This window comes from Lutra lutra, chromosome 1 (genome assembly GCF_902655055.1).
Source record: "Lutra lutra chromosome 1, mLutLut1.2, whole genome shotgun sequence".
In the NCBI taxonomy this organism is placed as follows: Eukaryota; Metazoa; Chordata; class Mammalia; order Carnivora; family Mustelidae; genus Lutra; species Lutra lutra.
Genome location: NC_062278.1, coordinates 151,857,454 through 151,875,406, shown reverse-complemented (window position 1 = coordinate 151,875,406; position 17,953 = coordinate 151,857,454). Strand labels below are relative to the sequence as shown.

At 38.0% G+C, this 17,953-nt stretch overlaps 1 protein-coding gene across 2 annotated transcripts in view; it reads right to left on the bottom strand.

Annotated features, from left to right (window-relative positions):
• ULK4 (unc-51 like kinase 4) overlaps positions 1–17,953 on the bottom strand; it is a 677,717-nt gene that overhangs the window by 620,120 nt on the left and 39,644 nt on the right. For both annotated transcript variants that reach the window (XM_047739616.1, XM_047739608.1), the window contains exons 14-17: positions 16,991–17,051; positions 14,789–14,970; positions 14,425–14,471; positions 3,414–3,492 (exon numbers count right to left, since the gene is read on the bottom strand). In XM_047739616.1, the coding sequence (XP_047595572.1) occupies positions 3,414–3,492; positions 14,425–14,471; positions 14,789–14,970; positions 16,991–17,051 (369 nt within the window). The remainder of the gene's footprint in view (positions 1–3,413; positions 3,493–14,424; positions 14,472–14,788; positions 14,971–16,990; positions 17,052–17,953) is intronic.

Sequence of the window (17,953 nt, the reverse complement as noted above, 5' to 3'; positions counted from 1 at the left end):
CCAACCACTTCTCCATCGCCAATCCTGTGCACCTGCTGTTCACCCTTCCCCCAGCTGAGGGAAATGTCCCCCCACCACCCCAACCCCTTCAGGTCTCTGCTTGGATGTTCCTCTCCATCTTGGGTTTAGATGACCAACCCATCTAAAATGGTGCCACCACCACCTTATCCTTCCCAAACACCACTAGTCTACTTTTATCTTTTTATCTTTTATCTATCACCGCCCAATGCTACATATCTGCTCATTCTCACTCTTTCCTCACACTAGAACATGGACTCCATCAGAACAGGGATTTTTAGCTCTCTTGCTCAACACTACACCTTAGTACCTAGGGAGTACCTTGTATATACACAGCCACTGACAAATATTTGTCAAACGAGGAACAAAAGAGTATCAATACAATAAAACAGTATGAATTTCTTCTAAAAGAACCTGCCTCGAGTAATGATCTTCCTGCATAGAACACATCGCCATGCCCATAAGAAATACTCAAGAAATGTTCAATTAGTAAAAGAACAACAATTTGTCTAGCCCTTTCCTATTCCCTTCTCTTCCTTCCAGATCTTCTAAAACAATGTAGAATTTACTTCCGTGCTACCATTAATATTTTCAGAGCATATTTATTCTTTCTGAAGAATTCATTCTTTCTAGGTTACATGTCACAATAACAGCTATCATTTGGATTTAAGTATTAATGATTCATTGTTTATATTTGCTTCTTTACCTGAAAATTTGATTATAGGGAGCTAGTCAAGTAGCTTGCTCAAGTTCAAGTTTTTTTAGAAATGTTGGTGAAGGGGCGCCTGGGTGGCTCAGTGGGTTAAGCCACTGCCTTCGGCTCAGGTCATGATCTCAGGGTCCTGGGATCGAGCCCCACATCGGGCTCTCTGCTCAGCCGTGAGCCTGCTTTCCCCTCTCTCTCTCTGCCTGCCTCTCTGCCTACTTGTGATCTCTGTCACATAAAAAAATTAAAAAATTAAATTAAAAAAAAAAAGAAATGTTGGTGAAATTAAGACTGAGTCTCTGAATTTCTGAAAAAGTCTTCCTTTTGTCCTCAAGCAGGCAACAGGGTAGCTGCATGGAGAAATTTAAGGTCACACAATCCCTGAAGTTTTGTTCTATTTCTATTGTTTTCGATATCTTCAGCTTGTAGTGTTATAAGTCAGTTATATGCAAGTCTAATTCGCTTTTGTTTATAACCTGAGTTTTGGTTTTCTTTCTCTTGGTAATTACAAATTTCACCAGTATAGGTCTAAATGTGTACATTTTTTCAATATCTTGCCTGACATTTGGTGAAACCTTTCATCTAAAGATTGAGTCTTTCTTCAGCTCAGAGTGAAATTTTCTTCTATTATTTCTTTCATGGATGTTTGCTTTGATCTAGCCTTGAAATCCCATTATGTTTATCTCAGACAAGTACAGTCCAACAGAAATACAATTCAAACCACAAAGGTAATTTTAATATTTCCAGGAGCCACATCAAAAAATAAAAAGAAATGAAATTAATTGTAATAATGTATTTATCCAAATAGATCCAAAATATTATCATTTGAAAATGTAATCTATAAAAAATTTACAGGTGAGATGCTTCCCCCCCACACCCACATACAGAGTCTTCAAAATCTGGTATGTGAGCTCTATTTGAAGCTCATTTCAATTCAGACTACCTGCTTTTCAAAAACTCAAACATCATTTTGGGCTACTGTCTGCCATACTGGACAGCAGAACAGATCTTCTGGAACTCTCTTCCATTCTTTTGTAGTTAATAATTTTTAACTCTTCTCTTTTCCTTCTGAATCCTAAAAGAATTCATGCAGCTCATCTTCAAATCCACTAACTCAGCTTCCTCAAGTATTCACCCCACTTATTTTGGCACCAATTGAACATTTTAACTCAACAGTCCTATTTTACATCTTCAGGGTCCCACTCTTCATGGCACGCTGCTCCTGAGTACTGACTGCCTGTTCTGATTATCTAGGAATGCCCTCTAGAATGTCAGGACTTGTCATAGAATTTTAACTTCTCTTTCATCTCCTAGAGTACCACTCTGCTTCACTGGAAACCCTTCCTCTGAGTCGTCAGAAGAAGCCCCCCAACTTTTGAGCTAAAAGCCTCTCTGCTTAGTGATACTGCCCTATCCGCTTGGTCTTAGAAAAGTCAAGTTTGTACATCTCTGATAGCCAAGTTGGGTACCATCAGGGGTTGCTAAGGTCACAATTCATTCTTTTTGGTCCCATAAAAAGAAGAAAAAGGTTAGTCTTAGTGACATAGGGATCTCACAGTTTGCAGTTTGCAGGAAGTAGGGATGGAATTAAGAGCAAAGGAAATGCAGGGACCTTAAATTAACTGTCTGTGCATGGCCACTCAGACCAGGGATAACTGGGATGCCATCCCAGCAACTGGCTGGGAAAGCAAAGTTACAGAACATTTTCCATCACTACAGAAAGTTCTATTGGACAATACTTGGCTAAACAAGTCCTCTTCAAGCCCCAACTACCACACCATCAGGTCCTGGTTCTACAAAAACCCCCTCTCTTCTTCCCGCTTCCTTCTTCCCACATTCTCCTTCCTTCAGAAGTTCTTGCCCTTGACCTTACAAACCTTGGTTCTTTTTGCCTATTTCAACTCTTTTTTTTTTTAAAGATATTATTTATTTCAATCTCAAGTAGGTGGAGAGGCAGGCAGAGAGAGAGAGAGAGAAAGGAGGAAGCAGGCTCCCCACTGAGCAGAGAGCCCGATGCGGGGCTCGATCCCAGGACCCTGAGATCATGACCTGAGCCAAAGGCAGAGGTTTAACCCACTGAGCCACCCAGGTGCCCCGCCTATTTCAACTCCTGACATTCCCCTAGTCCAAGGGGTAAAGGATGCTCAGAAAGGCAGTACAATGGTAGCATTCACTTGATGGGACTTAGATTTACTAAATGCTTCCCAGTAGCAGTATTTTCAAAATATTTCAAAATTTCTTTCAAGCACGCATGGTCATTAAATACATGGATTGTTGTCCGAAATAACTGACAACTGGTGAGGATAAAAACATGAAATTCAGGGTTGAAAGGATTTTAATTGGAATTATGAGCTATGCTTCAACTAGGAAATAAATTAAGTATAATAAAATGTTGAGTAGACTACAAGAAAACTAGGAATGAAATAAGGATTATCCAAAAATTCCTGAAATAATGATGAGTAGAGTCCACAAGCCTTTTAACTGCACCGTTATCACCTTTAATAACGAATAGGTTGTAAATGTGCAGCTGTATTTATGCCTAAGGGTCTACTGAGGTTATTTTATAATTGCCACAATTCCACAAAGAAAACTTAAGTGAAGGTCAATGAAAGCTGCGTGTTCTAAATTACAAAGTCAGGAACAACCTTTTTTTGTCATTTGTAACATTCCAGTAATAAAAGAGAATTACCTCAGTAACCGGTGTATTTTCCTGGAGCTCAGTTGTGTGCGAGGCCAGTAAACCAATCACCCGAGCAACCTTGGCCCGTCTGTTAATGGAGAAAAATAAACTCTGAAGAAGAGAGTTAGAGACCCAAGTAACTAGCCCTACTTAGTTACATTACACGATTCTAAGCATTAATGTAAGATCAAAATGAGGCGTGCTAGGATGAGCATTCACTCCCCCACATATATGGCCCTCGTGTACACGAAGGGACAAGAGCAGCAATGCCCTCTGCAGGGGATTGAGTCTAATAGCGACTCAAGTTGACCAAGTTGGGCTTTTGTGGTAGAATGCCAGATAAACTTTATGAAGGGCCTTAACCAGAGAGGAGAAAAAATGTAATGAATCCTTTTACTTCTGGGTACAGCAGTATTTGGCTAAAGGTTAGGTCCCACTTATTAGCAGACCAAGGGTTTTATTCATAAGTGATAAAAAATAACAGAACAGTTAAATATTTATATATCCACTTTTATAGAAATTTTTTTACAATCCTTGATCTTACAAATATTGTTCCAAAAACTACTAGTTTTAGTGAGGTGTTTCTGTATCATTATTCAACAGAAAATAAGGTCAAGAAATTATTACATACCATTTTCAGATGTTTTGCAAAAGTTCAGTCAGAAGATTTTTTTAATTAGAGAAAATAGTTGGACATGTGAGTTGATGAGAACTGTATTTTTTTTTAAGCACTGTATTCATATTGATGCTTGCATGCTCTCTGGGCTAATCAGTGTGTATACCAGCCAGAGAGTCTCTTAACTTTTCCGGTTCTTAACTACACAGGACCCACGGAGGGAAACAAATCAGACTCCAAGAAGGACCACAGGAAAGTATTCATGTTATCAGAACTCTAACATACAGACATCATTCTTACAGATTTCAATACTTCTTGAATTAACCATTCAAATCTCGTAACATTTCCAAATTAAAGAAGTCCTAGGCATTTGTAGGACAAACATCCTGCCTCTAAATAAGAAATGTTACAATGTTATTTAAATTTTAATTCCAGTGTACTTCAAGCAGTGTTATAGAAGTTTCAGGTGTACAATACATTGATTGGGCCAGTCCGCTCCTTTACCCCGGTCACCGGTTTCACCCATTCCCCCCACCCACCTCCTCTCTGGTAACCATCAGTTTGTTCTCTATAGTTAACAGTCTGGTTTCTGGTTTGTCTTTTTTTTTTTTTTTCCCCTTTAATTCCATATATGAGTGAAATCATATGGTTTTTGTCTTTCTCTGGCTGACTTATTTTGCTTACATCATACTCTCCAGCTCCATCTATATTGTCTCAAATGGCAAGATTCCATTCTTTATGGCTGAGTGATATTGCATTATATCTTCTTTATCCATTCACCTATCGGTATACACTTGGGCTGCTTCTACAGTTTGACTACTGCAAATAATGCTGCAAAATACATAGGGGTGCGTGTATCCCTTTGAATTAGTGTGTTTGTATTCTTGGTAAATACTCAGTAGTAATTACTGGATCATATGGTAGTTCTATTTTTTAATTTTTTGAGGAACCTCCACACTATTTTCCACAGTGGCTACGCCAGTTTGCGTTCCCACCAACAGTGTAAGAGGGTTCCTTTTTCTCCACATCCTCACTGGCACTTGTCCCTTGTTGATTTTAGCCATTCTGACTAATGAGGTGTGAGGGGATAGGTCACTAGTTTTGATTTGCATTTCCCTGATCATCAGTGATGCTGAACATCTCTTCATGTGTCTGCTGTCATGTCAAGGTCCTCTTTGGAGAAATGTCTAGGTCTTCTGCCCATTTTTTAATTGGATTATTTGTTTTCTACGTCTTGAGTTATATAAGTTTTATCAATAGATCATTTGCAAATATCTTCTCCCATTCCATAAGTTGCCTTTTAGTTTTGTTTCCTTCGCTGTGCAGAACCTTTTATTTTGATGTAATCCCAAGAGTTTATTTTTCCTCTTATTTCCCTTGCCTCAGGAGACATCTAGAAAAATGTTGCTATGGCTGATGTCAGAGTCATCACTGCCTATGCTCATTTATAGGATTTTGAGGGTTTCAGGTCCCACATGTAAGCCCTTATTCCATTTTGAGGTTATTTTTGTATTTGGTGTAAGAAAGTAGTCCAGTTTCATTGTTTTGCATGTGACTGTCCAGTTTTCCCCAACACCATGTGTTGAAAAGATGGTCTTAACAAGATTATTCTTTAAAAGTGATCATTTTGGGGCACCTGTGTGGCTCAGTGGGTTAAATCCTCTGCCTTCAGCTCAGGTCACGATCCCAGGGTCGTGGGATCGAGCCCCACATGGGGCTCTTTGCTTAGCAAGAATCCTGCTTCCTCCTCTCACTCTGCCTGCCTCTCTGCCTACTTGTGACCTCTGTTTGTCAAATAAATAAATAAAATCCTTAAAAAATAAAAAATAAATAAAAGTGATCATTTTGAAAAAGATTTAGTAGGACACTAGACCAAAAGTTACAAGAAAAAGCACCTAGTCACTGCTCTGCCACTGACCCATTTTGTGACCACAGCCAAGTGAATTATGCTTCAATTTCCACATGCATGCAATTTCAAGGGATAGATGGATTAACTTCAAAAAAAAATTTTTTATAATGATAAAACACTATCAAAAACTGACTACTGAACTGGAGGATGCAAGGCAAAAGCTTATCTTGGTTCTAGGGCAAACCCAAACGTATTTCCAAACACTAACCTGTTTTTTTCTATGTACGAAAGTAAATACGGTCTACAAGACTTACCCAACTGAAAGAAAAATGTATTATAACATATGGATTAATTTCTCCAATCTCAGCAGATACAAGCCCTATCAGAACAAGAGATAACACACTATCTTAACATTCTTAGTTTTAAATTATGAAATACTTAATAAAAACCTTACTCAGTTTATACCAAATACTTACATACAACTATATCCTATATATGATGCCCTCAAAAAAGACTTCTTCTCATAAACAGCTTTCTTCTTAAATGTCACCACTTTGGATGTCCCTAGTGTCCTGTTACACTGTACCTCAGAAGTGTCCCCATATTCATGACATTATGCAAAACTGCACTGGCCAATAACCTTCAAGCAATGACAGATAGGTTCTATATCTACACTATTCAAAAGGATATCCACTAGTCACATGTGACTATTAAACACTTAAAATAGAGCTGGTACAAGTTAAGAATGTTTTGTGGAATTACTTTGAAATTTAAATTTTAATAACCACATACAGCTAGAGGCTACGTTAGCAGAGTAGATCTAAAAGTACTTCCTTCTTCATGTGTTTACTTGTGTATTATCTGTTCCTCCACCAGCCTAGAAGGCCAACGAAGGCAAGGCCTTGGTACTGCTCACCAATGCCAACATCAAGAGTCCCTTGCATCAAGTAGGCCCTGAATAAACAGAACATCAACGTCAAATATAAGGTAACTAAACACCTTAGTAGGAAAGGAGTGACTATATCACTGCATGAGGTCAAAGAAAGAAGAAAGGGTTTTCAATATAAACCTCAAAAAAAGAATTTTAGGCTAACTGAGAAAAAGATTCCTTGTAACTAAAAGCAGTATAAACTATAAAGGGTATTACTACACACCATGTAACAAAGAATTAAAAGTATACCCAAGAGTAGTGGGAAACTTCAACCAACTTCTTTTCCAAGCACTGCAAGGAGGCTACAATGAATACATATGTACAAGCATTCAGGTGCCTAACGCCACCGGACTTCATCAAGGTTCACTACAAAGTTACAGTCATCAAGACAGTGTGGTATTAACAAAAGAATAAACAAAAGGATCAATGAAACAGAACAAAGGACTAAGAAAAAGAATCACATTAACACACTTAAAGGATCTTTGACAAAGAAGCTAAGGCAATACAATGGAGCAAAGATGGTCTTTTCAACAAATTGTGCTAATATACATGCAAAAAAAAAAAAAAAAAAGGAAGAATCTGGAAACAGATCTTACTCACTTTATAAAAATACAAAATAGATCAAAGACCTAAGAGTAAGATGTCAAAGTATAAAACTGCTGGAAGGTAACATAGGATTAAAAAAAACCTACATAACCTCAGGTGTGGCAAGGACTTTTTAGATACAACCACCAAAGGCACAGTCCATGAAAGAAATAAATAACCTGGACTTTATCTAAATAAAAACTTCTATGGGCACCTGGATGGCTCAGTTGGTTAAATGACTGCCTTCAGCTCAGGTCATGATCCCAGGGTCCTGGAGGCCGGCATCATGCTCCCTGCTCAGAGGGGAACCTGCTTCTCTCTCTCCCTGCCACTCCCCCCTGCTTATACTCTCTCTTAAATGAAAGAAAGAAAGAAAGAAAGAAAGAAAGAAAGAAAGAAAGAAAGAAAGAAAGAAATTTCTCTTCTGTGAAAGATAACATAAGGAAAATGAGAAGACAAGCCACAGAATGGAACAAGATATTTACAGAAGGCATACCTGATATAAGACGGTCTTTCACAATATACAAAGACCTCTTAAAACTCAGTAAGAAAACAACCAAATGAAAAAATGAGCCAAAGATCTTAACAGATACCTCAGCAAAAAAGATAAACAGATGGCAAATAAACATATGAGAAAACACTCCACATCATATGTCAACAGGGAAATGCAAATTAAAACAATATACTACTAAACCCCAATAAGTATGGCCAAATTCCAAAACACTGACAACACCAAATGTTAGCAAGGCTATGGAGCAACAGGAACTCTCATTCATTGTTGATGGGAATGCAACATAGTATAGCCACTATGGAAGACAGTTTGAAAGTTTCTTACAAAATTAAACATACTCCTACTAAACAATCCAGCAATCCTACTCCTTGGGCCTTACCCAAAGGAGTTGAAAGCATATGTCCACATGGTGTTTACAGCAGTTTTATTCATAAATGCTAAACTTGGAAGCAACCAGGGGGTCCTTCAGTATGTGAACAAACTGTGGTACATGTAGACGAAGAGATATTTGGCACTAAAAAGAAATGAGCTGTCAAGCTATGAAAAGAGATGGAGGAACCTTAAATGCCTATTACTAAGTGAAAGAAGCCAATCCTGAGGATACATATCGTAGGATCCCATTACTGTAGGATTACCAGTAGGGCATTCTGGAAAAGGTGAAACGATGGAGAAAGTAAAATTTCAGTGATTGTCAGAGGGATGAATAGGCAGAGCACAGATTTTTAGGGCAATGAAAATATTCCATACGATACTATAAGGACAATAAAGGTCATAATGCATTTGTCCAAGCCCATGGAACGTATAAACCAAGATTAAACTGTAAACTATGAACTGTGGGTGATTACACCATGCCAGTATAGGTTTATCATTTCTAACAAACATACTGCTCTAATAGGGGTGGGGGTGATAATAGGGGAGGCTAGCCTGTATGGGGACAGGAGGCATAGGAGAAATCTCTATACCTTCGTCTGAATTTTGCTGTGAACTTAAAACTGCTCAAGTAATAAATAAACAAACTCAATAAAAACAAACCAAAAAAGTGAATCTTATGATATGTGAATTCTATCTCAACAAAAGAGTGAGAAAGCAAAAGGGAATGAAGAGTAAAGAGACAGGAGGGGCACCTGGGTGGTGCACTCAGTTAAATGACTGACTCTTGGTTTCAGTTCAGGTCATGATCTCAGGGTCATAAATTCAAGCCTTGTGTTGGGCTCTATGCTCAGCACAGAATCTGCTTGAGATTCTCTCTCCCCTCTCTCTTTCCCTCCTGCTCTCACTCTCTGTCACAAATAAATCAATCTTAAAAAAAAAAAAAAAAAAGAGAGAGAGAGAGAAAGACAGGAAATCCCACACCCATCCACAGGACTTTCAGGAGCAGAAAAAGGATGAAACACAGAAGAAGAGATCTTAAGGAAACAGGGAAGCTAAAGGAAGCCTGAAGCACTTAAACTTAATCTGGCATAGCAAATTAGTGAAAATACCTATACACATTCCAATAAAATTTCATGGCCTAGAATAAAGAAAAATCCAGATACTGAGAAACAATCAAACTAGTCACATATAAAGAAGAAGAAAAAGACAGGTTGGCCCTGAGTCTTCCAGAGCTGTGCAAACAGAGGGCAAATTCCGGAGCACGGCACAGGGGTGAACAAGCCCAAGGGCACAAGAAGGTTTCAGTCGGCCCCCTGTGCCTAAACCCTAAAACCAGAGACAAAGCCTTGAGGAGGCAACAACTAGAGAAGCAGAGACAGATCTTGAATTAAAAAAGAAAAAAAAAAGGAAAAAAGAAAAAAATAGAACTATTGAAAAAAATGAAATCCAATCAACTAAGAGGTAAAGCAGAGCAAAAAAATTTACAGAGAAACTGTATTTTAAAAACTGATGAACATTTACTTTACCTTATTCAAGTGTCAAACCTATACCAAAAATTAGAAAATCCTTCCTAAAATTTATATGAATCCCAAGGGACCCCAACCAAGAAACAATCTTGAAAAAGAGAAAAAAGTTGGAGGTCTCATACTTTGACTCCAGAACTTAACTGTTACAAAGCTATGGTAATCAAGACACTCTGGGATTGGCATAAAGACTGGTATTTAGACTAAATAAACCCTCACATATGTGAGGTCAAAAGATTATCAACATATGTAGTCAAAAGATTATCAACAAGGGTGCCAATACCAATCAATGGGAAAACAACAGCCTTTTCAACAAACGGTGCTGGGAAAACTGGATATACATGTGCAAAAGAATGAAGTCAAACCCTTACTAACACCATATACAAAAATTAACTCAAAATGGATCAAAAACCTAAATACAAAAGCTAAAACTAAAACTCTTAGAAGAAATGAAAAGCTTTAAGACACTGAATTTGGCAATGATTTCTTGCATATGACATTAAAAGCACAGGCAACAAAAGAAAAAGTGGAAAATCTGAGTTTCAAAGGACACTATCAAGAGCAAAAAGGCAACCCACAGAATGGGAGAAAATATTTCCAAGTCACCTAATCTGATAAGGGGGTAACAGCCAGAAGATATGAAGAACTCTTACAAATCAACAACATAAAACAACCCAATTAGAAAACAGGCAAAGAACATGAATGGACATTTCTCCAAAGAAGAAAAACAGATGGTTAACAAATACATGAAAAGGGGCGCCTGGGTGGCTCAGTGGGTTAAGCCGCTGCCTTCGGCTCAGGTCATGATCCCAGGTCCTGGGTTCGAGCCCCACATCGGGCTTTCTGCTCAGCAGGGAGCCTGCTTCCTCCTCTCTCTCTGCCTGCCTCTCTGCCTACTTGTGATTTCTCTCTGTCAAATAAATAAATAAAATCTTTAAAAAAAATAATAAAAAAATAAAAAAAAACAAATACATGAAAAGATGCGCAACATTACTAGTCATCAGTGAACTGCAAATCAAAACCACGCATGTGTACAGCTTCACACCCATCGGGAGAGCTACTATTAAAAAATGATGATGAGGAGGATGTGGACAAATTGGAAGCCTTGTGCACTGCTAGAAGGAATGTAAGATAGTACAGCCGCTGTGGAAAACAGTATGAGGTCTCCTCAGTAAATGAGAAGATAGAATTACCAAATAATCCAACAACTCCACTCCTAGGTATAGACCCAAAATAACTGATAGCAGGGACTCAAACAGATATTTGTATACCAATGTTCACAACAGTATTAATTGCAATAGCCAAAGATAGAAGCAACCCAAGTATCCATCAACAAGTAAAAAGATAAAATGGAACACTGGGTGTTATACCTAAACAATGAATCTTGGAACACATCAAAAACTAATGATGTACTATATGGTGACTAACATAATAAAAAAATTTTTTTAATGTGGCATATACCTCTAAGGGATATTAATCTACCTTAAAAAGGGAAGACCTTCTGATACATGCTATAACATAGCTGAACATGAAAACGTTAAGCTAAGTGAATTAAGTCAGGCACAAAAAGATAAATATCATATGATCCCAATTAATTTAGGTATAGAATAAGCAAATTCATAGAAACAAAAGGTAGAATAGAAGTTTACCAGGACTGGGAGAAGGAGGATGGGGAGTTAAAGTTTAATGGGTAATGGCTTCTTTTTAGGATGATGAAAAAGTTCTGGAAATTGATAGTGGTGATGGTTGGACAGCATTGTGAATATACTTAATACCCCTGAATTGTACACTCACTAAAATGGTCAATTTCATATGATGTATATTTCCCCAGTCAAAATCTTTAAAAAACAAAACAAAACAAAAACCTGTATTATTTGACAGACAGAAATCACAAGTAGGCAGAGAGGCAGGCAGAGAGAGATGGGGGGGGAGCAGGCTCCCTGCTGAGCAGAAAGCCCAATCCAGGGCTTGATCCCAGGACCCTGAGATCATGACCTGAGCTAAAGGCAGAGGCTTAATTCGCTAAGCCACCCAGGTGCCCCAAAACAGTTTAATTAAAATATTATGCATTACTGTGCTCGCTTTGGCAGCACATATACTAAAATATTATGCATTATTATATGTGGATTACATGCCTCAATAAAGTTGATTGGCAAAGGATACAAAATTTCATAAATATCCACTATTGGAAAGTTCTAACAAAAGGACATTTTTATAAACACCAACTGGGAATGCATGTCAATACAATGTTGCTAAAGAATGTTTTAGCATTTTATCAGAATTATTTATTGCCTTGTACTCATTTGTTCTAATTCTATGAATCTGCCCTCAGGGGAAAAAGAAAAAATAAACATGCACCAAGATTTAAACACAAAAATGTTCATTGACGTATTATTTATGTTACAATATTATCCAAAAATAGGGAACAGGGTAAATTAAATGATCAGACATTCCTAGCATAGAAGAAAAGGCATACCTTGAAAAAAATCTTAGACAAATTGTTAATGACATTAAAAAATGCATAACATATGGGGTGGCTGGGTAGCTCAGTTTAAGTGCCTGACTCTTGATTTCAGCTCAGGTCATGATCTCAGGGTCATGAGATCAAGCCCTTCAACAGGCTCCATGCTGAGTGTAGCACCTGCTTAAGATTATCTCTTTCCCACTCCTTGAGTCCCTTTCCTATTTCTCTCTCTCAAAAAAGTAGATACATTATAAGGGGAAGAGAAACAAAACATCTTTTAATTTTATTTAAATTCAATTTATTAACATATATTATTAGTTTCAGAGGTAGAAAGCAGTGATTCATCAGTCTCCTATAATACCCCGTGCTGACACATTCCCTCCTTAATGTTCATCACCCAGTTATCCCATTCCCCCACCTCCCCACCAACCAGACCCTCGGTTCGGAGAAACAAATTCTATGTTATTCTACTTCGTTTTTCTGTATGCTGAACAAAGCCAAGGAATAAACACATCTACTTCAACAGTGGCTACCCCCCAAGCTAAGTTGAGGACCCTTATATGCTGTTAAGGGGATATGACCTAGGTCAGAGAAGGCCCTGCTGGAAGAACTGGTGTTTGAATGGAGGAAGACAAATGGAAAGAAGGTTCCAAGCAGAGGATTTGACTACCTTATTATTTATCACTTTCCTCAAACACAAGCTGTTTTATAATGAAGTTTCAATCTAAAAGATGGCGGCAGGGCGGGGCGGGGGTGGGGGGATGACAGTCCTTGGAAAGGATAAAAAAATGTTGATTTTTACAAGTCAGCAGGGGGCACCCCATTCAAGGATATAAGTTTTAGCTGAAGTGTGAGGTTTTGTTTGGTTTCTTTTTAGTGATCACACCACAAACCTTCTCAAAGTTTTACATGCTCAAAAAATATCTAAAAATCCATTTGCAATGCCAAGTTTTACCATGGGGAAGTAACCTCAGAAGATGCATAACAAAAATTATCAAAAAAAAAAAAAAAAAAAAAGGCATTTGTGAATACCTCGTTTCCCCCAAATTTCACCATTCTGGAATAATTGCTATTACCACATTTCACAAATACCCTCACTGTTGTTTTCATGTACTTTTCTAATGAGAATACAAGATACGCAGTCTTGACCACACCAAGCACAGCCACTGCAACCTCCAGTCTCCAACATCTGCTACCCGCCCAGGAAGAATCTGGCACCAGAGCAAAGTAGTTCCTGTACTTGCTCATTCAAAAGGTAATTATTAGTATCTGATGTATACGCTATCCCCATCTTAGAATTGAGGAAACTGAGGCTCAGCACTTAAGGCAATTTACCCACAGGGCAGATCTGTGAGTCACACCCAGGTCTGTGTGAAAGCATAGCCCATGCAATTTCATAGCCCCACACAGACTCCCAGGGGAGCTGAGACTCAGAAAGAGCTAATCATGGTTGGTTTCCCCCTCCGATTTCCCCCAACCATGAGAGACTGTGGACTCTGAGAAGCAAACTGAGGGTTTGGGAGCCGAGTGGGGTGAAGGTGGGGGGTTGGGTGATCCTGGTGGTAGGTATTAAGGAGGGCACGAATTGATGGAGCACTGGGTGTGGTGCATAAAGAATGAATTATGGATCACAGAAAAAAAAAATAAAATTTAATTTAAAAAAAAGAAAAGAAAGAGGTAATCATCTGGCCTGGTCTCACTGGCTACCAGAGCCCAGAGACTTCTAACACTTTATCTAATGTGCTTTTCCACCATGGTATGTTGCCTGCATAATAAGAAAATATACATCCTTCCATCAGGAGCTTACAGAGCATAATCCCATTAGATTTTAGGGAAGATCATAAGGAAGTCATGTATCATGTAAGGGAAAGATGAAATCACAAGGGAAAACTCTGCAGGAAGCAAAATTAAAACACAGGGTTCCAGTGTTTAATAAAGAATACTCATAAGAGGAAGAGTAACAAAGTTTCCAGAGGTAGTTTATATAATCCTAGAATTATATTAAAATAGTATAAGGCCTATTTTTGGAATCTTTTTAATTTATAGTTGGGATGCCTATGATTGCTTAGGATTGCTTAGGACTTCAGTATATAATAATTTAGAACTATGTGCTTTTGATAAATATGTTGTAACTATTTAATGAATAATTAAAATATAAATGTTACTTACATATCCCAGTTTGGAGCTATTCTCAAATGCTGGATTAGCAACTGGAACTATAATAAAAAAAAAGTAAGATGTACACTTAGTTCATGACTAATGCATGTGACCTATAGACAACTGAAATGTGAATCCTGCACTAGGAGAAAACAGAAGAAGTTAAAGATCACGGTCTATTCAACTGATTTCAGACATGAGGATTAAACAATTCTGGCAAACTATAATCTTGATAAATCATTTTTTTCTACTGTAATTAGATCAAGTTAGTATTTTAGCACTAAAGTTTTAATCTCAACAGAAATACAAAAGTTACATTTTTACAAAAGGCATGCTGTGAGGACCATGAAAGGAGTCTTTACAATGAACTACGTACCAGCGGGGAATGGAGGAGCCGGGTAGCCACGTCCCGGTGTCCAGCCACAACACACAGATAGCAAAGGAGATTGAGCTTCGCTCGGGAGGCCCCTGTGCTCTTTTCAGTGGAGTCGATCTGTGAGCACACTTGCTGTAAAAAGTCATTCCAATCTTGGTCTTTTAGAAATATTAACTTATCCACTAGAGAGGAAAGGAAAGGTTCAAAGTAGGTATCATGTAAAAAATTTTTTTTTAAAAATTGAAAACATTACAAGAGAAATAAATGGAACATAGAATTTCAATAGCTAAGATGAGGACAAAGAAAATCCTAACTTTACAATGTCAAAACCATAAAGTCCTCCAAAGATGACACTACTTTTATTTATTCTTCTAGATCCCTCTTCTTCTACCCATGGAGACTTTTTCACTATGTGAATGGGAAACTATGCAGATGCCCATGGGAGAATCATCCTGCAACCTAGAATCTACAAAATACAAAGCTAAATAAAATTGTATTACAAAAAAGCAAGATAGCCTTTGTATAAGTAAAGCAATCTAGCCTTAAAATATCTGAAAAGCCAAGAACTACACAGTTGTTAAAAGGTTTCAATGAAAGTATTAAGCATAACAGGTTAACACTGTAGCTAAAGTCATCTTGAAAATCCAACTCCAAACCCTCCACAAACAGAAAACAAAAACTGGGCCATGAGATGCCATCTAAAATTAACATAGTTTCAGCTAATTTCTTTTTTTTTTTTTTTTTTTTTTTTTAATTTTTTTATTTTTTCAGCATAACAGCACCCAGTGCTCCATGCAATCTGTGCCCTCCACAATACCCACCACCTGGTGCCCCAACCTCCCACCCCCCACCCCTTCAAAATTCCCAGATCGTTTTTCAGAGTCCATAGTCTCTCATGGTTCACCTCCCCTTCCAATTTCCCTCAACTCCCCTCTCCATCTCCCCTTGTCCTCCATGCTATTTGTTATGCTCCACAAATAAGTGAAACCATATGATAATTGACTCTCTCTGCTTGACTTATTTCACTCAGTTTCAGCTAATTTCTATCCTTAAACAAAATAACCTGTAATAATTTCCTAAAATACCTCAACATAAAGGGACAAAGGGAAGGAATATTATTTTGAAATACTCCTCCAAGGTTTTCATGAATATGGTTCTACTTGGCACAGTTTTGTTTTGTTTTTTTAAGATTTTTTTTTAATTTATTTATTCAACAGAGATCAGAGTAGGCAGAGAGGCAGGCAGAGAGAGACGGGGGAAGCAGGCTCCCTGCTGTGCAGAGAGCCTGACGCAGGGCTCGATCCCAGGACCCTGAGATCATGACCTGAGCCGAAGGCAGAGGCTTAACCCACTGAGCCACCTACTTGGCAGTTTATTTAAATCTGAACACATTTTATTTTTAATTTACTTTGAGTTGCTTTTAAATTATAGATTATACTCTAGCTAGGAAAATGAATTTTTTCTGGCTCGAGCTTAATAGCTGCAAATACATTTTCTCAAACAATATCCATCAAAATTTAAGGTATAAAACAATTTCTAATGTTCATCCCAAATAAGACTTCGCATTAGATGAAAGGAAACCTAACAATCATCCTTTAAGTATCTCCATTCCCATACCATCCCCACAAAAGTGAACCACCTGACCCCCTTGTCAACTGCCCCACTCTGAAATAGAACCTCAATTCTTTATTTTTTTAAGATTTTATTTATTTGACAGAAAGAGACACAGCAAGAAAGGGAACACAAGCAGGGGAAGAGAGAGAGAGAGGTGGGCTTCCCATCAAGCAGGAAGCTCAATGTGCTGCTCGATCCCAGGACCCTAGGATCATGACCTGACCCGAAGGCAGACACTTAACAACTGAGCCATCCAAACACCCCTAGAATCTCAATTCTTCATTGTCGTCTCCAACCCTTTGTACCCACAAGAGCACCATAAGTGTTGGAAAGTCAGTGGATCTACAAAAGGCAAGGGCAAGAGAAGGGTCCACAAAGCTTTACAGGAACTTTCAGCTGAGTAAGGCGAACGCCTGGCACAATGGATTACAGATTTATAACATACACAGCACTGCCCCAAGAATAGTCAGGTGGCAAGAAAACAGGAACTCAGCTACTTAATAAATACGATATTCCATTTGCTGTTAAATTTCTTATTCATATCTATCTTCTAAGAGTCTATGTGTGACCAGGCCGCTATAATCCTACCTGAATGTGCCTGGAGATGCAGTATCTTTGGATCAAATTTAATTGGTGGTTGTTTCATTATCTGTGGTTGAAAAAACAAACACTTTTAGGATGCCTTTTGAGACAGATATCTATCTCCTGATATACCTCCCGTTACCAGATTATAAATCAATTAGGGCAGGGAAAAAAAAACAATGAAAATTTGTCACTAAAAAGAAAAAGAACTCAACATTGCCCTTCAGATTCAAATACAAAAGACAGATAATAATTTATAAAAATAAAATCATTTCAGGGAACCTCGCTGGCACAGTCAGTAGAAAATGTGACTCCTGATCTCTGGGTTGTGAGTTCAAACCCCATGTTGGGGGTAGAATTTACTTTAAATAGGTAAAAGTTTTAGAATATCACTTCAATTAATATCGACAATAAAATAAAGCTTCATTAAAAAAGAAGCAATTTATCCTGGTAAGGATATCCTCTTTAGCTAATAAAACTCTAGGTTAGAAATTTAGTCATATCAACAAATATTTATCGGGCACCTGAGAGGGTGAGGCAGGAGGCTAAATGCTAAGGGGGATAACCAAGATGTGAAAAACACAATCCTACAGTCAGAAAGCTGATACTCTGACTGGAAACATGTTAAAACAAACAAACAAATATTGAACAATGCAAACTGGGCAGGACATAATTATAGTTGGAACATTCCCCTAGAGAAAAAAACTTTTTAAAATATTAGAGAATGCAGCGAGCACTTTAGGCTGACAAGGTTTGTGGAAGAGCTGGAAAGGGGGTAAGGTTTTAAAGAATGGTAAGAACTTCATGGTTGAATTCGAGAACACACCACTGCAGGAAGCTGTAAAAGCATGAACAGGAAAGCACATGACTGGTTTTTTAAGGAAGGGGAGAAAAAAATGGTTAGCTGGATCCATAAGTTTAAAACAAAAGGTACTTTCATCTTGAGTCGTTTAATTAAAAAGTTCAACC